The sequence below is a fragment of the Harpegnathos saltator genome, unplaced genomic scaffold, assembly GCF_003227715.2.
Source record: "Harpegnathos saltator strain DR-91 unplaced genomic scaffold, Hsal_v8.6 scaffold708, whole genome shotgun sequence".
In the NCBI taxonomy this organism is placed as follows: Eukaryota; Metazoa; Arthropoda; class Insecta; order Hymenoptera; family Formicidae; genus Harpegnathos; species Harpegnathos saltator.
Window position 1 is genome coordinate 1,489,761 of NW_020230547.1, and position 22,987 is coordinate 1,512,747.

General features: G+C 41.2%; 1 protein-coding gene across 1 annotated transcript in view; it reads left to right on the plus strand.

The window, feature by feature from the left end:
• Positions 1–2,319: 2,319 nt before the first annotated feature.
• Positions 2,320–22,987, plus strand: part of LOC105189129 (unconventional myosin-Ie) — an 80,335-nt gene continuing 59,667 nt past the window's right edge. The window contains exons 1-10 of the mRNA XM_011151038.3: positions 2,320–2,407; positions 16,473–16,598; positions 17,894–17,983; positions 19,022–19,116; positions 19,214–19,391; positions 19,501–19,663; positions 19,798–19,905; positions 20,138–20,266; positions 20,947–21,143; positions 21,288–21,455. Coding sequence (XP_011149340.1) covers positions 2,405–2,407; positions 16,473–16,598; positions 17,894–17,983; positions 19,022–19,116; positions 19,214–19,391; positions 19,501–19,663; positions 19,798–19,905; positions 20,138–20,266; positions 20,947–21,143; positions 21,288–21,455 — 1,257 coding nt within the window. The 5' untranslated portion in view covers positions 2,320–2,404. The remainder of the gene's footprint in view (positions 2,408–16,472; positions 16,599–17,893; positions 17,984–19,021; positions 19,117–19,213; positions 19,392–19,500; positions 19,664–19,797; positions 19,906–20,137; positions 20,267–20,946; positions 21,144–21,287; positions 21,456–22,987) is intronic.

Consider the following 22,987-nt stretch of genomic DNA (forward strand, 5'->3'; position numbering starts at 1 on the left):
TGCTCGCTTGAGGAAATATATCGGATTTGACTTGCGTCATCGAGTCGCTCGTTCTTACGAATTATAATCAACTTTAGGCTGAATTGAAAGCCGTAAAGTGTGTAAATGCTGGAGCATCATCATTATTATACATATAATTATATATATAATAATATTATTATTATATAATATATATAGTATTATAAATATTATATATTAATATATATTATAAATTAAATATATTAATATATTATTAAATATATATTATATATTATAAATATTATATAAATATTGTATAATATATAATTATTGTACATAAAACCGCGCTGCTAACGGCGATACTTGGAGCAATTATTAATACAATTATTCGTCGACATTTGAAAACTTCATAATTAATATTAGATGTCTATCCGTGCTTGTTAGACCTGCATGAGCCATTATTTAACTTTTTCCGAGGCAAACTGTCAATGAAAAAAAAATTAAACTGTCGCGTCGCTAAACGGTGACGCGAGTGATGAGTCTGAGGAAATGTTGCAAACAAAATTGAAATCTTTTCATAAATTGGAAAGACGTAACAAATAAAAGTCTGCGTACTTTCGAGCCTCCCAACGAGATCAACTCCGCCCATTTACCTTGTTATGTCCTTTTATATTGTTAATTTATTAACTTATTTTTGCAATAATAAGATTGCTTGGTCGCTGGTCGCAACGTTCACTTTGCCACAACCAGCGCGATCCAGTCAACATAAATAATAACCAACATCAACATCATTCCAAGATCCTAATCCCATGTTCAAGAAAGAAAAAGAAAACAATTTAAATCATTGCGTAAAATTATAACACCGACGTAAAATTATTCTCAGATCGACGTTGAGCGATATTAACGCTTAAAGGCTACCGTGAAGGCAAAATTTCAGCCCACGCGAATTTTATTGCCGTTCTCATTAAAAGTTAAATTATCCGCTGCGAGCAATAACTTTCTTACTTGTCATCTAACATTCCATAATAATAAAACATTATTTTGACATTTGTTTGATAGTTTTCACTTCTAAGATAAAAAATATACACCGGAATGAAATTTCACTCACGACAGCATTGACGTGCTTTTAACACGTTAAACGCCGTGTCTCTCGGTCACAAAATTTAATAAATAATATCCTAATATTAAAAATTAAAGTTTCAAGATTATGGAGAAAAGAAAAATGTACCTACACATTATTTTCATCGATATTAATATATACAGAGTGTATAAAAGGTACCGGGACGGCGAAATATCTCGAAGACGCTTTAGAAAAGCGCTTTAGAAAAAAAATGTTTCAGACGAAAGTTGCATGGTTTCCAGGAAGACACAAAACAGCTGTATCATTTTGTTTACAGATGGCGCCGTTCACAGATTCCGAGATATTCACTGATCATTGCTTTTCTCCAACGGAAACCCCAATCTTTCGTTACACCATCCTTTTCTGTCAATTAATTCGAACGACTTCTGTCTGAAATATTTCTTTCCAAAATGCTTATAGTTTCCGAGATGTCTCGCCGTATTCCCGGCGCCGTACTTTTTACACACTCTGTATATACGCGCGCGCGCGGCGCGAAGCGGAAAGATGAAGAAAAAATGCTCGGCGCTTAACGCGTTAACCCTCTCCATTGCCCTCGTATGAGGCAAACGCTCGGTTTACATTTCTTTTTTTTTTAATTACTTAGATGTGGCATAAAAGTTGACTCTGAAACTCTCTGACTTTTTACTTATAACCATTTAGATTATATCTGTATAGTTATTTTCTGAATTATGTCAATACAATTTTTCTAATACGAGAAAACTAAGATTCGTCTTTTTAAACGAGAGGGCAATGGAGGGTTAAGGGAGTTAACAATCTCCGAATTAGCGAGAGCTTCCGACATCGCCGGAAGCTCGAGAACGAGCTCCGTCGATAATCGGCCGATAAGCGGGCGAGAGAGAGACAGAGAGAGAGAGAGAGAGGGAGAGAGAGAGAGAGAGAGCGAGCGTCCCGACGGAAATCTGTATTCAAACAAACGGCTGACCGTGTCGCAGGCCCCCGTCGTGTTCCCCAGGAGGCGATGACGATCCTTAGGAAGGCAGGGGCGAGTGCCCGCTCCGATACCGGTACTCTGTGACTCAGCGCGGAGTCGTTTCAGTGCGCGACGGACTACGAAGCCGTCGACATCGTCGGGTGGGAACGCATGTGTGTGCGTGCGTGCGTGCGTGCATTCGTCGACGACCACTCGCGTGGTGTCCTCAACGTCGACGGCGACTGCGGTCCTCTAGTGCGAAAGTTGCTCCTCTGGTGTTACCCCGCGCGTGATGCGCGTGAACGTGACCGGAAGCGGCTGAAGGTGTGACCGGCCCCGACCAGGGTGCTCTCGCAGTCGTGACGACTCGTCGCCGGGCTTTTCATTTCGACGACATGGTAATCGAGCGTGCGCGGTTAGATCTAACAAAGCGCGACCGCCAATTGAGCCGCGCAACTTTCGAACTTCGAGCTGAGGGAACTTTTCGGGAGGGACAGGGACTTTTCGTCCCTGTCACGTTCGCTCTCGTTGATTCGCGGCGGGACGAAGAGAAGACGAGGGGACGGCAGAGGGAGAGGGGCAGCGGGGAGACGAGGAATTTGAGAGGCGCATTCCGTTCGGAACGGGAAGAAAAGAAATGAGTAGAGTCGAGAGCGAGTCGCGAGGTGGCTTCCGAAGGATGAAAATCCGAAGAAAGAGCGGTACCTGCGCGAGAAGGCGGAGTCCTTCCGTATTTCTGTTTCTTCTGCTTCTCTCTCCTGCTCGCGCGGGAGACTCGTCGCGGACTTTCAGCGCTCTGTAGGTCCGCTGAATATAAATATTGTTTCCACACGCGGTATTGTGGCTTGACCTCGCGCGCGGCGAAGTTTAGACTCGTCCTGATCATCAGATCGCGCGTCGTGTCGCTTTTTTCTCTCTTGAGTCGTGAGTAACGAGGTTTCTCTCGTGACGACGAGGTGACGTCACGGACATTTCCTTGGACGGGAAATGCGCCGTCCACGTCGGATGATCGAATTCACCGGCGCGGCGGGGAAATCGAGAGCAACTTGGCTCGACGACGTGTTCACGTGTTCTCTCACACGCGGATCCTTTCCAGGACGGAACAGAAAATCCTGATGACATAGAAACGTCACATCAAAGTGACAGGATCATGATGGAAAAGTGAGTTTTCCGTCATTTTGATTTCCGTCATCATGATTTTCCGCTCCGCCTGGGTTCTTCTCTCAAGGATGTCGAGGTGAGAATGAACGGAACGATGCTGCGAGAGCCGGCAGGATCGCGAGGAAGAGTTCGTGCACCTCGCGAGGAGGACTCCTCGCGTGACTCTCCTCGTTACGAGAGCGCACTTGCATTCTCTCTCGCCCTTTCCTTGTCTCGTGCCTCGTGAAACGGGAAGTGATTCATTTTCTCGCTGCTCAATGGCGAGATTAAACCTCTTCCCCCTCCCGATGCGCTGACACACGTGATCCAGGAAACAGCTCCTTAGAGCGAGGACGAAGCGAGTCTCTCGCGCGGGCAAAGTCGAAGTCTGCTCGAAAGCTGCCGCCTCCGTCGGTCCGGAAGAGCGACGCTTAGGGATGCCGAATCTTTTTCAAACAGATCGATTGGAAGATCGATTCGAATCACGAAGAAAAAAATCGATCTTTAAAAAATCGGTTCGTAACGAATCGATTTGAGTCGGAGGATGCACGCAGAGTGAACCACTCCTTAAAGTATATTATCTGTCAAATTTCTACACTCTAAAATATACCTCGTGTATTATATTTCATTTATTCATATTTCATAGTTTAATATGAATTAAAGAAATCAAACATATGGTATTCTTTTAGTTGTGTTCTGTGTGTGTGTGTGTGTGTGTGTGTGGCCAGAACAAAATAGAAAAAGATCTTTAAATCTTTATGCTAAGGGTTTAATTAGTTTGATTAAACGTCAATCGAGGGTTTTTAAATGTTATTAAATAAGAAATCACGTTTACTATTATATATGCATATACATATGTATACAATGTATACTTATTATATGGAGTGGCTGTGACTGGTTCGCGCGTTTCGTTCCACTGAAAAATCTCGCCCATGGGACATCGGTCCCAAAGGCAACACAATGTGCATTGTGCAACTACTGAGTGAGTTCCAATGTTACAACTAAAAGAAGTAAAAAAAAACCATATTACTAGTAGAAACTGAAAAAATCGTGTTGGCGATTTTCAGAATTTACAGATCGATCTTTGAAAGCGATTCAGTTCCGGAAAATCGATTTGAAATCGATCTTTCAGGCTCCGATTAATCGATCTTCGATTAAATCGATGTAAAATCGGCGTCCCTAGCGACGCTCCGTTTCTCCGGATTCGAGAAAGGAGGAGGAGAGAGGGAGACGGACGAAAGGAAGTTCCGGCGGTCCGAGAGACACGCGCTGCCGCTTATTATGCCGACGTTGTTTATGATTTGGAAAAATTGCTGACCAGCGGTATCGGAATTCCCGACGCGACAGCCGCACCTCGGCTCCCCCCCCCTCTCTCTCTTTCTCCCTCCCCCCATTCCTCGTCGCCCGTGAATTTACAAAACAAGATTATGTTACCTCACGCACTCGCGGTGAGTCACGCGTTTTCCGCTACCAAGCGGGCTTCTCGATCGGCTCGTTTCTCGAAGCGGTCGCCGTCGGTCGGTTTTCCGTTTTTGTCATTCAGCCTTAACACGCCCGGCATCTGCGAGTCAGGGATCAAAGCGGCGATTGCCATCGCCGAGATTGCTGTCGCCGAGGTGCAATTATGCGTCACAAGGCGCGTGCGTGCCGCAGCGACGACCGCGTCGAGTTACGTCGGTTTTCACTTGGAAACATTGACACGAGACATTGTCTCGAGTATTTCGCATTTTCCCGGAGAGAGAGCTGCGGCAAAAAAGCGCGAGCGACCGGCCGCGAGAGCACGAGAGTTGCGCAAATCTCGATTGCACCGAGTGCAATCGAGGTGAACGGAGCAGAAGCCGAGTCGGGTCGTTTGCAGGATTTTCACCTGAAATTTCGACCTAACAGTTCAATTTTACATTTTTTCTTTTTTTTTTTTTCACCGAAGTTGAAATATTCGCGTGCGGGAGTTGGTCGAGTCAGCTTTGCGATCGGCTCGTTGAGATTAATTTTCGAGCTTATTTTGCGCAAACAACGGATTGATGGAGCGTCGGAATTTTGCTGGGTGCATCAGAGTGATTAACGCGCTTACGTAAAATTGGCAATTTAATATCCATGAGGACCACGCGATCAGTCTCAATCCGTCTGGTTTCGAGCGTTATAACTTTCGGAGATCTTCAAATGTACATTGAAACTTAAGCTCATTCATCCTCCTTGGAAGGCAGAGCGGAGTAACTTGAAATTTCAAATGACCGAACCGAACATGACATCGCACTGTCGGTCCAATTTTTTCCTTCTCATCCTTCTGAAGTAAAAAGAAAATATTTCATGATTCAGGAAATTTGCTCGTATAAAAAGTCAAAGTGACCCATTCGAAAAAAATGTTTGAGATAAAATGTCTGAGTTTGACTTTATCGCCGCCTCGAAAACAGGCAACTTTTATTCGAGACATTTGTTCGAATAATGTAATGATATTTTATTAAATGAGTCACCTTATATATGCCGAACGAAATTTTGTGTTTTCCGGCAGGTAATTAAGTTAAGTCTTACGCGGGCCACCTTCTACTTACTTATAGAACGGTTTGAGAATCAAAACGAACAGTTAAAAATAAAAGAAGAATTTCGTAAAAATTGGGAACTCAAAAGAATCGGAAGGAAAATATTCAAACCATACTGGAGACAAATATACACCCAAAAAGAAAAATAATTTCAGAACAAACGGAATCATCGAAATTTTAGAAGATTTTATTCTTACATATGGCCTCAAGAGGATTCTTCTAAGATTAAGAGGAAAATATTATAAACACATTATTCTTAAAGTTAGAGGGATTATATATTATATGTGTAATGCAAATCTTATTGATTTTGATATAAATTTCCTCTTACACACAGATTATTTAATCTTTTCTTGAGAGGATTATTATTTATTCTTACCGTACTTTATTCTCCTTGATTATACTACTTAATTTGAAGCAATTATTATAATGTGTATAGATGTATTTCTGGTTCCAGTTCTGCAATAAGTAGGCACGAATATGAAATAAAATCATCATAACAAATAAATTTCCAATCAGTTTTGTTGTGGACTTCATAACTACAAGGATGTTCATCATAATCAATTGTACGAAACATAATTAAAAGAAAGAATTATTATTCAACATATTATTCAACTTGTTGCGATAGATTATAGACTGGGATTTGATCAAATGTGGGTAAATTATCTTCGTTATGTGTTACAGCAATATACATATCATTTTTGAAAAGTGTTCGAAATATTCTGACCTATGAGCACATAATTATCCTTTCGTTCACGTCTGGCGGTAGAGCATGACTGAACAAAAGAAACCGACCTTCTCATCAACATATTTCTCTTCATACGAGAGGAAAATGAATCGATATAAGAGGGAATCCTCTTGAAAGCAAAGAGGAAAACCGAATAATATATAATAAATTTTAGATGAACTTTAATCGCTTTATCGAAAGAGAAATCCTCTTTCTGTGAAAGGCTTCGCATGGAATATGAGATTATGGAAAGAAAACTCACTTTACAAGTAGAATATTCTTTTTTTTGAATGTACAGCTCCGGGATTCAATTCATCCGACTCGACTCGACCTATCTCGACACGTCCGCTCCTTCCCTCCTACCGTCGTTCACGAAATCGCGTGGAAATTCAACGGCGATAAATCTCCCCCTTTTCGCGACAACATTTGCCGAGATATATCCCCGCGAAAGCCTCTCCCAATATTGTTGGGACATTATCGGAGATTTTTCTCAAACATTCATACCACCCCGCTGAAAGCCGCGCGCCTTATCGGATATCGTCGTTTTGTGTCGCGCGTTTCACGGAGTCGCACAGCTGCGCGAAAATCCGGATACGACGAGCGACGCGATAAATCATGCAATTTCCACGACGCGATTTGTTATCCGGCTGGCGGTTTACCGCCGCCGCCACCGGGCGGAATACTCCAATTGCAGGCGCGTAATGCGGCTGCCGCCGCCTATTCTGGAAATTAGAGCGATTACAGCGATGTGGAGCGATCGTCGGCGGTGCGTGTAACGACGTATCTTGAGGCTTCTCTCGATAAGAGCCGCGCGTATCGCACGAGCTTCTCTCTCTCTCTCTCTCTCTCTCTCTCTCTCTCTCTCTCTCTCTCTCTCTCTCTCTCTCTCTCTCTCTCTCTCTCTCTCTCTCTCTCTCTCTCTCTCTCTGCTATCTCCTAAGAACGCATTTTTTTGCCGGCGTTATTACGCGCTGGGAAACTTTACGGTGATGCACATCGCGCACATCGCTCGGCATAATGGAACATCCTGCCGGGATTCGCTTTTACACTGAGCCGGTCGCTCGTCATCGCGACGCGATCGATAAATATCTGCTCAATGGGACGATCGGCTTGCGCGTAGGAGATTGTGAGATTCATCGACGAGAAGATCGATCTTGATTAACATTCGCGCCGTAAAGGGGAGCCCCGGCCTCTTTTTCTCGCGACCCGCGTGAAACTCTTGCGACACACACACACACACACAGTTTTGTGTATCCGCTTGTATTTGATCAGATCGGAGTGATCAGCTCGACATTGTACACTCAGCTTCAATAAAGTCTCAATATTTGCTCGATAAAAAGTCATCAGTCCTTCTCGTCGTTCGACTGCACACTATGGCCGTCGGTTATTCGACTGATCGTCGTTTTGACGGACGCCTAAAAGTCGCACGCACTTCTAATTAAATAAATTTTAATGGACTCGACTGTACTGCTTAGTTTCGATAAGTCTTCGAGGTTTAATTGATAAAAGTCTTCCTTAGTCTTTCGAATTTTTCATGTTTATTATAAAATTTATAATCTTTTATTTGTACTCCACTTGAATATTTATGCTTCGGTATTTTTGAATTTGTAATTTTTCTTATCAATATTTTTGTTCTCCCTGCAAGTGGCAGTTTTGATTATAAGTTTGCGCCAAAAGGAATTTATTCCCCTGAATTTTAGTAAATAATGATAATAATAATTACCACGATCGTCGATTTGTTCTTTGGATGAGTAAAAAGATTGGACACGCTTCTAACTCAATTAAAGAAATCTTAATGGACTCGATTTAGCTTCGACAAATCTTCGACGTTTAATTGGTAAAAGTCTTCCTCAGTCTTTCGAATCTTTCCTGTTTATTATAAAATTTATAATCTTTTATTTGTACTCCACTCTAATATTTATGCTTCAGTATTTTTGAATTTGTAATTTTTTTTATCAATATTTTTGTATTCCCTACAAATGGCGTTTTCATTTTAAGTTTGCACTGAAAGGGAATTTATTTCCGTGAATTTTAGTAAATAATGACGACAATAATTATTATGATCGATTATCCGGCTGATCTGTCATTTTGATGGATGAGTAAAAGTTGAACGCGCTTCTAATCCAATTAAATCAATCAACCTAATCGGCCCGCGGCTACACATTAAGCTTCGATAAAGCTTCGACATTTAATTGATAAAAGTTCGGCAGTCTTTCTAGTCTTTCATGTACGCGTTGTAAAATTTATAATTTTTGTTATTAATATTTCTACTTTATTAATATTCTCCCTTGACATTTGTACTCCAATATTTAAAAAAAAATTATAATCTTTCTTATTAATATTTGTGCTCTGCAAGTGAGAATTTTTTAGTTTTTAAGTTTGCATCAAAGGGAATTTGCATACTCTTTTCAATAAATAATGACATTAATTATTATTAACGCTTATATAAAATTTGGCTGGTCTGTCATTTTGACGGATGGGCAGAAACCGTTCGGTTAACTTATCGACCTTTGGAAATTTCAAAATTATTAAATTAACAAAAGTTAGGGCACTGTTATAGTAATATATTCTTGATAGTAAATAAGGTAAAAAAATCTAATACTATTTTTTCTTTCGACGAATAGTTAGCGAGATATCGTAAGTTAAATGTTGAAAAAGTTACTAAGTTCTCCTTAAATATTTCAAAAGATGTTAGGCAAATAAAAAAATGTTTCAGACAAAAGTTGCTAAAATTAATGGATAGAAAAAGAAGATATAATGAAAAATTGGGCTTGCTATTTTAAAAAATTAACTTGACCTTCATCTGACCTTGAAAAATCTGACAATGTTATTCTTTTTCTCCTTCAAAATCATGGAACACGTGTTTCAGCTCTTCTTAATATCTTTCATAATTTTCCAGATTTTTTATCTGTTTACGTTTGAAATTTAGCACCCTGTACATATATCGTATTATATCGCGTCATATCGTAATACATCCAGATATAGATGCGAACAGCAATCGAGGGGACCAATTGACTTCTGTACCAGTTAATCGTCAATTCTAACGAAAATTTCATGTTGAGGTTTAGTGTGCGGTCGATAGCCGGTTCGGAGAGTCCGATTGAAGCGGATTGGAAGCGGACGCAGGAGCGCGCTCGGGCGCGTTATCCGTCGGAGCGATCGATCGGAATCGCGATTCCATGGCGATATTTGCGAAAGAGGAGGGCGAGGAGGAGGAGAAACGATCGTTATCGCGAAAACGGCCGACACGTCCTTATCGGAGGCGCGCAAACACGAATCCGGCGAGACGATAACACACGCACGGCCTTGCTTCGCGTGCTAATAAACGCGGTATTGTTAATCGCTCCGAAGGATGCGCCACGCTGCGTTGCAGGACAAGGTCAAGAGACGCGTACTGCGGTCGCCGCCGCAGGAGGGAGAGAGACAGCGCAGAGGGACAGAGATTGCGCTTTATTATCATCGCCGCTGCGATACGCCGACGCGGCCCGGGCCGGCGCGGGAGAAAATCCTTCGGAGAAAATTCCAGGACGCGTTACTTCCTATCGCTGGCCTTTACGTATGCACCGGCTTACGTGAATCACGAATTTAGCACGACCGAGAACGCTGAGAATAAACCCAGCGACTCCCGTCAGAGTCTATTTTTTTCTTTTTCTTGTCAGCAGGAGTCTTTCTTTATCGGGAGGAAAATCGCAGTCCGCGCGGTCTTTTTATCGACGCGGGAGTACTCGGGGTACTTCCGGTCGAAATTTCGCGCGTGTCGGTGTGCTGTGTCGTATTGTTGATAACAACAATAACAAACGCCACGACAATAACGGTAATAAGGATTGCTTTTCTTCCGACTTGGTAACGGTGTTCTTTTTTTACATTCTACGGTAACGGTAATGTGTGATTGTTCATGTTTTATCGTTACTTTATAGGTTATGACGAAACGTTACATTTCGTAAAACTTTAGAATAGGGCCTTTCCCGAATTTTGATATTTATTTGCTACTCTCGTGGTAAAAATCTTTGTTGTGACTCCGACAGCGATAATCAATCGGGGGAGCTCGAAGAAAATGTTACCCACTTATTTCTTGAACAATTTTTTTGGTAAATATTCAGAAGTACTATTGTCACCTAAGAACTACGTTTTCTTGTTCAGTAATTTACAAAACCAGCTGTAAAAAAATATATGTACAAAGTTTTACATATGTGTTAAGAGAGGGGGAGGGGTGCTAAGATCTTTATAGGAAAAAGTACGAAAATTTTATTCCATATATTTAAAATTTTAAATATCGATTTTATACCGATTAAATACCGTTCACAATTGTTATTCGAATCTTTCGCCTTATTAAACAGATGAGTCTACGATGTATTAAGAATGGATACTGAAAAGATTAGCAAGTCCCTTAAGCAAGGTAGGACGTATCATAAATTACAAGCAAAATCGAGCAGGGCATTATTTACAAACATGCTCCGCTCTTTAATCAAAAGCACAAATTTATATTATAAAGTCTAAATTATAGCGGAGAATAGTTTATGTCTTTGGTTTATTAAAGTTCATCGGGTTTTTTATACTTTTATTCAATAGTTTAAATTTGGTGCATTTTTCCTTCAGAGTTTTATAAGATCTGAAAAAACTTGAACAAAGTAGGTCGGTAACATTTTTTTCGGGCGCCCCCCCCTCCCCATTGATTATCATTGTCGTAGTCATAACGAAGATTTTTATCCAGCAAATAGCAAAAATATATCAAAATTCGGAAAACACCCTATTCTAAAGTTTTACTCATTTTTCGAGTGACGCCAACCGATTGCTCTCTTTCGATGGAGGCGCAGCGTCATATTAGCGAATAATAATAATAATAATTTGTATAATAATACAATAATGTGGTCATCATCATCATCATCATCATCATTAGTCGTTATTGTCGTCACTGCTGTGACGCATCGCGGCGCAGTCCTGGCGCTTAGGTGTCCCGCACCGTCACGCGGCGTGATCCTTCCGAGAAAATCCTGGAACGTATTATTTCCTCTCGACGGATGTCCCTCCCTGCGTGAATCACCGCTTTATTACGGCGTAAAATTCGTCTCGGAATAAATGTAACAGTCTTTTCCTCGCTTTATCGCCCGCGGCCTGTCTTTACTCAGCGGGGCGAAGAAACTTTCGAAATCTCGATCGAGCACGTCCCCGAGTATCCCAGCGCGGAACGCAGGAGGGAACCAAGGAAGCAACAAACCAAAGGAAAAAGGAGTCGCGCGGAAAAGCGTGGAGGAGGGCGAATCACCGCAAACTTGCCGGGCGGCGTGAATCCGCGAGTTTCACTCGCTCTCGCTCGCGTTTCCTCGTTCCTGCGCATTATTTTGTCATCGTCGGCCTACACGCTTAACGATTACGACAGATTGACCTTATCGTCCGATCGGCAGTGGCGGCGGTGCGAGTTAACCGGGCGGGATGACAAAACGTCGATCGGCGGCGCGGATCGCCGCGAAAATGGGGAGAGCGTCCGCCGTTCGTGGCACTCGCGCGCGTAAAGCCCGTGTCACACTACGGATTGAAGATCAAGGATTGCGGATTGAAGATTAGATTCCGACAAATCGACGAACTTCGGTCTTGATTTACTTTATTCCGATTGGTCAAATTTCAATCTTCAATCCGCAATCCTTGATCTTCAATCCGTAGTGTGACGCAGGCTTTATACTTTCGCGTCGGACTCTCGTCGTCGTCGTCGCCGTCGCCGTCGTCGGACCCTCGGCGATGCAGCGACACGCATACATGTCTCTCCCTGACCGCGACCGTACCGGCGCGGCGGAACTGCGGTGAACGAACAGACAATTTCATTGCACGCGCGGCCTAACGGAAGCCGTGAAATCATGCCTCTCCGCTCGGCCCGGCTCGGCGCGCCATGCCGCGCCGCGCCGCGCGGCGGCACGCGCGCTTCCCTCCCTGCGAGGGGGCAGTATTATGCGATCGATTAGGCGCGCGCGGTCAGTAGCCCCATCGATCTTCATTAAGCGGCTCTCTCTTTCTCTCTCTCTCTCTCTCTCTCTCTCTCTCTCTCTGTGATGGAGCTCGCGGGATGCAATCGAGGCGCGTGCTCGGCGTACGTCAGTTGACGCCGTTGTCGGCGGAAAATCTGCTCGTCCACGCGCGTCACCGTGATGAGCAGAAGCCTCGGGTGAGGGAGAGTGCGGGGGAGGGGGGGAGGGGGGAGGAAAATACTCGGTTCACCGAAGTTTGGGAAAGTGAATTTTTGCGGGAAGTCTCGCGAATTTGGAGACGCTGATTTTTGGAGGCGAGAAAGAGACTTTCGCGAAGCGAGACAGAGAGAGAGAGAGAGAGAGAGAGGAAGAGGGAGAATAAACAAGAAACATGCGGGAGCGTCGATAATGCCCGATGACGAATGGATGAACAAAGAGGCTTTCATTTTTCGCGTTGGGCGTTTTAATAACTCTCTCAACTTCTCCCTTTCCTCTTTTGATGGATGAGATGTACTCTGCCCCCTTTCCCATTTCCCTCCTGCCGCTTCTCCTCTTCTCGAGTAATTAATGAGCCGTGTGTTTCGCTCCGCGTATCTCTCATTTTTATTCCTTCTGCTCTCCCGGATTCATCTTCATTCTTCATGCTTCATTTATTAGTCCATTATTTGACTTTCATCGTCGTTGCAGAGTGTTAAGCAAACTGTGATACTTTTCTCTGCATACTATTGCAAGCGTAATTAAAATATGTCGCGGAGCAGGCACAAACGCTTCTCTCTCCCTCTCGCTCTATTTGTCGTCCTCCTCCTTTTTCCTTCTCTCCTTCACTTTCCCTCACATCGTTATAGTCTGTTTACGGGAGCACTCGCGCGTCACGTCCATGCAAATTGCTTCGCGGTACAGTCGGTATCGGACACAAATTGATGAGGACGTCGATTTGGATCGATAGAAGCGAATTTCTCAATCTCTTCAAAATTCGAATCCCTCGGTATTCACCTGCATACAGGGGTGTACGAAAGGTAGAAAAATCGGGGTGGCGAAATATCTCGAAAACTAATTGTAAGCATTTTGGAAAGGGATGTTTCAGATAAAAGTTGTATGGTTTTAAGGGGGACACGAAACAACTATATCATTTTGTTCACAGATGGTGCGACTTTCGAGATGTTCATTAAATTCTGATCGTTAAATTCTCATTCATTAAGTTCTCTTAAATGGAAATTTCAATTTTTTATTATATCATTTTTTTCGGCAAAATTTTTTATTGTATCATTTTTACCTATTAATTTTAACAATTTCTGTCTGGAATATTTTTTTATTTGCCTGATATCTTTTTAGATATTTAAGGAAAACTTGATAAGAGATATTAGGGAAATTTGAGATATCAAGGAAAACTTAATAAGAGATATCAAGGAAATTTACGATATCAAGGAAAACTTGATAAAATTTTTTCAATATCTCACTTATCTCGCTATTTGTCGGAAGAAAAAATAATACTAGACTTTTCTACTCTATTTAGTCCCAAGAATATATTATTACAATAGCGCCTTAACTTTTTGTTAACTTATCGACCTTTCGAAATTTCAAAATCATCAAATTAACAAAAGTCTGAAAATGTTATCGTAACAATATATCCTTGAGATCAAACAGAGCAAAAAAGTCTAATGCTATTTTTTCTTTCGACAAATAGTTAACGAGATATCGTAAGTTAAATATTAAAAAAGTTACCAAATTTCCTTAAATATCTCAATAAGTATCGAGCAAACAAAAGAATGTTTCAAATAAAAGTTGTCCCAATTAATTAGTAGAAAAAGATGATATGAAAAAAAATGGGAGGTTTTTATTTAAGAAAAGTAATGATCAGTGAATATCTCGAAAGTGGCGCCATTTGCAAACAAATTGATATAGTTGTTTTATGTCCTCCTTAAAACCATACAACTCTGAAACCCTTTTTTTCTCAAACATTTAGTTTTCGAGATATTTCGCCGCGCTGGTGCTTTTTATACACTTTGTGTAATAAAATGCGTATGTGTGTGTATAGATCTCTTTACAGTCTGCGTGATAAATATGCCTGTCACTTGCTCGAATCCGCTCGTCGACCTTGACCGGTCATCTCACCGGCAATAACCGGCAATGTCCGTCGCTTAAAATGCAGTTTGCAAGATAATGCTCCCTGCCCGCACAAAGTGCACGGCAAAAGGGGCCGGCAATTAATACGACACGCCGGGCTTCCCCGTTAGGCGGAATCCGACGAAAGAGAATCGCCCGGCCGGAAGTTTCATATGCGCTGACTTCGATTTCTCTCACATTCGCCGATGCTACGCCACGTGTAACCGAGAATACTCGTTTCACACGCTGAACTTCCATTCATACGATGCCCACTTGCGTCAGTTCTCTCACAACCGAACTCGCTAATCGAAGTGCGAATCTTCCTACTCGTCGCCTGCGCGAATTATCGTCCACCGTGTGTGTCTAAGAGAAGAATAAAAGAGGAAAACAATAGAATATTTGGTCCGACAAAGCGTGAAGTGAGATGTACAGATATTTTACAAAAGATTACCTGCGAAATAAGATTTTCGGATGTGTCACCAACGCTACGGAGAAAGTAAGTGGAAAGCCGAAACGTTCTCTCTCGGTTGATTTTATTAATGGAATTGATTGATATGTACACGGGAAACGGGATTTCTTAGAATCAAGTGAACACAATACTATTCGTTATCATCAGGACAATGTCAATCGGTGTTATCAATTTGAGTGTATCTTGAAGACTCGCAGTAAATATTTACTTTAACGCAATGTCTTGATATGTAAGTGAATTTCTGAATGTAATACAATAAATCGTTCAGTATTTTTAAGAGCAGTGTTTACCAGAATTATATAATAATTCTTTCTATTGCGAGGAAACTTAGTGTTTTCACTTTCTTCTAACTTAAAAAAAAAGAAAACTTTGCTTTCGTTTAGCATTATATTTTTTTTAATTCAGCGTTCTATTTATTCAACCGGTGTAAATATTTCTGTTTCGTCGGCAACGAAATCTTCCCTCAGAAATTTTCAGATATTCTTCCGATATAAACAATCGTCGCCTTGACTGAAATATTATTCTTTCTAAATCTAGTGAGTTTTTTCCAGTTTACACATGTATTAGTTTTCTGACGACAGTGTGCTTATTACTGGAATAAGAAAAAAGATTTCTTCATTTTGAGAAGGGTCCGTTTGGACTCTTAAGGATTATTCGAGTAATTACTTTACTTTACTTTAATATAGTAAATATTAGTGGCGCTTTTTTCTTCGGTGTAGAAGCGAATTTGATTCTGTTTTCTCCGATTGAGATACGTCTGGTTCGTTTACCGTCATCAACCGTTAATCCTTAAGCCTTAAATCAACTGTTTTTGCCTCTTCATGCGAGGAGAGCAAATGAACGCGATATTGTAATCCGGCTGGTGAGACCACAGAGAGACCGGGTCTACGGCCGAAAGAAGAACGGAAACGATCGATGAATCGGCGGTCCGTGTCGAGGCGGAGAAACATCACGTCCAACATGGACGGCAGAAAAAATCCAAATTGGATTCACGTCTTCGACTTATCGGCGTCCGCGCCAATTTCTTTGTCACGTTCGTCGTCGTCGATCAACACCACTGCGTTTCCGAAAATTAGAAAATCCATTGGAAAAGGAATTAAAAATAGGGCTGTATGGACATACGATGGGCAAGTTCCGTTGCAAAGGCCCAAAAGAGCAGAATGAAAGTTCTGAGTGTGTCTAAAAAAATTTATGAGCAATTATCTATCTTAATATAATAAGGAGCACAATAAAATATTATGAATGTTTCGATCCAATTGAGGCCCTCAATGTATAATAAAATCAATGTAAAATGCAGTACAAATTCGATGTGACGTAATAATCGAGAAAATCCGAAGAAGCATTTTCTTTATATTACATTAATTGTGAAATATTATAATGTAATATCGTAACACACATGGTTGTATATATTTTAATATTTTATTATTTAACTCGCGTCCGGCTTTTACAAGCCTTCGTAGCGGAATTTCTATCGATTATTACACATTGAGGGTGAGTCGTTTCATTATCTAATTAGCGTATTCCGCCTCTCAGGTATATCACTGGCAGAGTCAAGATGTCAAGGTATCCGGCGTGGACGACATGGTCCTCCTTCCGAAGATCAACGAGGACTCCATTATCGAAAATCTCAAAAAGAGATACATGGACGATTACATATTCGTATCCTTTCGTCAGGGACATCGATTTTCCCATCGTCGACATTCGGAGAGTTGCGTGTATCGAATAAGCGTGTATGTTATAAACGTATACACCAGATATTGTTAACCCTTTAACGCCCACTGGTAACTATAGTTACCAGAAATGCGTTTAAGAATCCATGACTTGGTCAAAAAAGAAGATATTTTCGTTTTCTTTGCACCACTGGTAAAGGTGAATTCTTTTAAAAAATGGTATGTAGATTCGATTTAATCTGTTTTTAGCTCAGTTTTAATGTTAACATGTTAAATTAACATGTTTTGTCAAATTCCAAGTAGGCATAGTTAGCATTGTTACTGACATCTAGAAGTGCGCTGTGCAAATGAATAGATTGGTATCTGTTATAATTTTATACATTTGCAAGCTTTCTCAGATGCAAAATGCGAAATTAAAAGAATACAGAAATTCAGGATGGTGGAATCCAATATGGTGGACACGAAAATCAAGAAATCAACCTATTTTCGTGAAACCTGGTGACCTACAGTTTTTTATCCGGCAAAAAATGAAGGGACTATCTAAGTGGTGATCTATAAGATATTCTTCTGAAATAGTAAGCTTGACGCTCTGAATGATAAACTTCACTCACAGATGTAGTAAAGTCTCAGCTCAAAAATGTCAAGCTATCAGAGTTATGTCGTATAGATTACCCTTCATTTTTCTCTGTATAAGTTGCTCATTTTGTACATTTTGCTGTCAGGATCCAAGTCATATTTACCAATGAACAAAAAACGAACGATAAAAAACCAATATAAAATTCTCATATTTGTTTTTGGTTATCGTTACTTACAGTCTCAGGTCAAAAGAACTCAAATTTTATTCTTGAAACGCTTACAAAGAAGTCGGGCGTTAAAGGGTTAAAAGATGGCTCGAAACTCCGCGCTCGCAACTTAGCGGCGAAAAAGAAAATTGAAGAAGAAAAGTCTTCAGTCGACGCAGATTCACGGCTCGCGATCCCTTCGGGTTAGGCGATTTTCTACACACGGGATGCTTGTCGTATAACCGGATTAAACCTGTCAAACTGATAAGACGATAAAAGACGTCGTGCAGTTCGCGATAAGCCTGTGTTCTCACACTGTAGGAAATCGCCGTTTACTCTGAAAGGATTGAGCCGAGCCCACGTTGATTGAGCATTTTCTTACTCTCGGTTTAGCGAGCTTGTGCGATGCTTCGAGCCACCTTTCGATAGTAAATTCTGACACGCGATTAGCACAGTAGCCTAATTGACAGTGACACGCGAGATGTTCCTTAATGGCCGTTAGACATGCATCGGGCCCGTGCTGGTATCGATCAATCCCTTCAAGCAGATGCCGTATTTCGGGGAGAAGGAGATCGAAATATATCAGGGCGCGGTGAGTATGGCGGTGATTGTGATTTCTCTCGCCGATATACACAGGGTGTCCCGTAATTTTGCACAGCGCTATTTTTACGCGAATTTGTTTCAGCCTTTGTTTCAGCGGCTTGATTTTTGCAGATCATCATGCGTCGATTTTGATAAGATTTTACATGCACGTAATGCTCACTGAATATAGTCGAATGCCATAAACGCGAATGTGCGGAAAAATGTCTACTTATTAATTATTCGGATTAATTAACGTCTTTCAGGATTCCTGTATGACAAGATAATTGATGTACAAAAACATTTTGCCGAAGTATTTCATTCCATTAAAGTGTATCAGGAAACTGTAAGCGTACAGTGTTGTTAAAATATTATTATTCTAAAAGAATACATTAGATCAAGTTCGATTGGATTAGATTAGGTTAAATTAATTTTCTCAATTTTTTTATTATTTAGATGACGATTACTTCGAAAAGATGAGGAAATAAATTTAAGATATTTTTTCTCAATAATATTTTGATATGCTACGACAATATTGCACGTGCAGTTTTCTAATATAATAATAGAATAAAATATTTTAGTGAAATATTTTCGAATTTTCATTATTTTCCATATCAAAGTCTCGGCAAACGTAAATTGGACTGAATGATCAAAATTTAAATATTATAGCATTCGATTACATTTATATCAAATATTACGTACCTGTAAAATTTCATTCAAATCGGACCGACTCTTACCGTCTTAGCAAAGATGTCAAGAAATTTAAGAATATAAAATAATAATAATAATAATAATAATAATAATTATTATTATTATTATTATTATATTTAAATTTAAGAATTTCCGCCTGAGACCCAGCTTTTCAAAGACGCGGAAAGTCACTAGAAATAATGACCTAGCTCGAGATTTTCTCTACGAAAAAAACTGTCAGAGAATCGGCGACGAACGTCAGCTCTATGCGGCGAATGATAGGACGCGAACTATACGGGACACCCTGTATATCTCGTGGAGATGAGAATATCGTCAAAGTCATCGCGATATTGATATTCAGGCACCGTATGAAAACCCACCGCACATCTATGGTCTGGCGGACGAGATGTACAGAAACATGCTGATTGACAACGAAAGCCAGTGCGTCATTATTAGGTAAGTTTGGAGAGAAGAGAGAGAAACCTTCCCGCTCGATCGAACGGAGAGAAGCGCGCGTAGCACAAATTTTACCGAAATCGTTCGTCGCCCACAGCGGCGAGTCCGGCGCTGGAAAGACGGTCGCCGCAAAGTACATAATGTCCTACGTGGCGAGAGTGAGCGGCGGTGGCGACAAGGTGCAGGGGGTGAAGGATATAATCCTGGAGTCGAATCCACTCTTGGAGGCTTTCGGCAACGCGAAGACCATAAGGAACAACAACAGCAGCCGATTCGTACGTTGAGTCGAAAAATGTGGGGGGGGAGCATTTCCAACCGCGTTCGCGGTTGACGCAAAATGAAAGGCGATAGACAATGAGAACAATGAGTTTCCTAAATCTTCAGGGAAAATACGTCGAGATGCAGTTTGGGTCGGGCGGTCAGCCGAGCGGAGGCAAAATCTCGAATTTCCTCCTGGAGAAGTCGAGAGTGACCTGCCACAATTCCGGCGAGCGAAATTTCCATATATTTTATCAGCTGGCCACGGGCACCAACGAAGCGATGAAATGTGAGTACAAGGACGGGCTGAAAGTCGTCGAAATGAAAGTACCGTCGAGCGTGGAGAAATATGTTTCGAAATGTGTCGCGAGAGACGACAATTGGCGTTGGCGATTTAAAGGGAACGATTAAAATTTCACGCAGCTGAACTCGGACTGACGGACCTGGATTATTATCAGTACCTGAGTTACGGCGGCAGTCACAAGGTGGACGGCACGAACGACGCTCGTGACTTTCAGGAAACCCTCAAAGGTGCGTTAAGCGGTCCTCGTAAAAAAAAAAAAAAAAGAAAAAAGGCTCCGATGTGAGAAACAATCCCGTTAAAAAGCAACGAACCAGTAAGGATCAATGCGTAGATTTCGCAGTGCGATATTGATTTTTCACTCGTTTATATTAATTTTCAATGTTTATAAACGTCGCGAGCGTCGAGACTTCTTTTATTCCCGTTGTTAATTAATTTCCATGACCTCCGTCTCGTTCGCAGCACTGAGCGTCATGGGAATAAAGGACGCAGAAATGATGGATATATTCAGAGTGGTGGCTGGAATTCTTCACGTGGGAAACGTACAGTTCGCCGAGAGGGGCAATTACTCGCAAGTAGCCGATGAACAATGTAAGTGGGTCGAAGTCGCCGAGAAGCCGAGATGCACACCGCGGCGCGCGTATTAAATGACTAAATTGCAACGTACCTGAGTGTCTCGTTAATAAATACTGCTTCATCGCCCCGTGGCTCTTCGCTTCTCGATGTGTCGGACTACGTTAAGCGGCGTCGGTGAATTTTTACGTGCCACCATCTATAATCGGAATATCGCTCTTGTCTTCGTGTTGTTTTCGCGTCATCTGCGAAGCTGATCTCCGTATAATTTATAATGCAAACGCCACCGATAAATTAATCCCAAAACACGTGCGGATCCAGCCTATATGTCGCGGCTGTGCAGACGATATGTTTATTTTTTTACTTTTTTATTTATTTAACTATAAAAATTTTTTTCTCGGCGAAAGATTTAACACACTCTGTAGATCACACATACACAGATATACAGAGATATTTCCTCTTTCTTCTTTCTCCGCTTTTATTTAATTAATTAATTAATGCAATTTTTGCACCGTATTTTTATCTAATTTCATCCTAATTTTTTTATCCAGCTGATTAACGTGTGAAACGGGCTTACAATTTATTTATGTGGAAAAACGGTGGCCCCGACGCACGTGTGCGTGATTTTCACGCGTGCCTTCCCAATATCATTTTCGCGTGAAGATGCCATCTCTCATCTCCGTATAATTACCTTACAGTTCTCGAGTTCCCGGCTTTCCTCTTCGGGATCTCGGCGGAGCAGTTGGCGCACAAGTTGATCTCGCGAGAGTTCGAGTCAAAATGGGGAAGTCAGTCGGAGAGCGTGGATGTGACGTTGAACGTGGAGCAGGCGCTTTACGCGAAGGATGCACTAGCAAAGGACATCTATGCCAGGCTCTTTGATTATCTAGTCAAGGTATATCGTTTGTTCGTTCGCCCATTTCGGCGCCGAAGCATCGGAATTCTATCGGACAATTTTATCTTATAATTGCTAATTGCGGGTATTGCTTTTCTTTCTGATTATCCTTCACTGGCTGTACAACGATGACCGACTTCGCAGAGAGTTAATTCGGCCATGGAGACGAACGCGGACGGATACGAGATTGGGATTCTGGACATATACGGCTTCGAGATCTTCGAGAAGAACGGCTTCGAGCAGTTCTGCATCAATTTCGTGAACGAGAAGTTGCAGCAGATCTTTATCGAGCTCACGTTAAAGGCGGAACAGGTGAGTTGACGTCACGTTCACTTCGCGACTCGTGCTCGATATGGACCCTGGTGTGCTTTTCGTCGTACTCTTTCGTCGATTATACGAATCGACAAGACTGGAAGTAAGGTGTTACTTAATTACCGTCATTAGTGACTTTTTTTCGGTAACGACGACTTGGTAACGACGTTACTTCTTCTTGTCAGCAACGGTAACGCAATTACATTGTGGAGCTGTTACATTGTTACCTTTACCGTTTCTCTTTTGAACACGTAAAATACATATGTATGGCGGGGCGGGCAGAAGCGAATTCTAAAGGAAGCTCTTGAAAACTTGATGCAAAGGCAATGGAAACCGCAACGACTCGTTGCTCCTCGAAGAACGATTATACCGGCGAGCAACGAGAGAACAGCTTGAGAAAAAAATAATTATACATTACGGTACATGAATATTTTGTCTTTGTGTAGCATGTAGCCGTATATAATTATACAGGGTGTCCCATTTTAAATGAGTTAGTAAAATATCTCGAAAAATATCAGAGATACTAAGAAACAAACCAAAGTTCAGACAAAAGTTACATAGTATCAAAGGGAACATAAAACAACTGTATCATTTTGTTTACAAATGGCGCCATTTTCGAGATATTCACTGATCATTACTTGTCTTTAGACGGAAACACCAATTTTCTATTACATCATCTTTTCCCTACGAATTAATTTTAATAACTTTTGTCCGAAACGTCTCTTAGTATCTTTCATATTTTTCAAGATTTTTAACTGGCTCATTTTTAATGGGACACCCTGTATATGTTACCGTCAATGTGTGAAATTAGGCATTGTATAGAATGCCTAAGAAGTCTATAGAATGCCGAAAATAGACGTCAAGTATGAAACGCTGAATATTTCACACATTTCCTAGGCATTCCTTACGGAGAAAACTCAGGTATTGAATATTTCCACTCAATCGTCATCAAATTCACTCTCAAACATGGATATATACACTAAAATTTGAGCCGAATTGAAAATTGAGATTCTACATAGCGCCAAAAGGCAAACCGGCAAAGTATAAAACACCATAGCTTGCGACGTTTTTATTGTCACATGGCGAGCTACTTTATTTTGCATTTCTTCTTTCATTTTCATGTACGTCTTTTCAATAAAGACCTTTTTTCCTAACCTAACCTAACCTAACCTAACCTAACCTAATCTAACATAACCCTAACTCCTGGTTTTTTTTTTTTTTTAAACAGACACAGCAGGTAGCAGAAATGGAAGCATCTCCAGTAACCATGTCTTCACCATCACTTTAGTTTTTTCCATCGTGAATTACAATCTCATCCGTGTTTTGTACAATAGGCTCTCTGTCACTTGCATAGAGTGATTTGTTTTTTCTTGTTGTATTGTTTGAATGCTTTCCATTTTTTCTTCCAGTACCGGATTTTCAAATACCGACCTCTCCTTTTGCTGTTTTTTCTTTCAGTAAAAAAGTCCTATACTTTACGTTGTATTTCTTCTTTCATTTTTATGCACGTCTTTTCGACAAAGGCCTTTTCT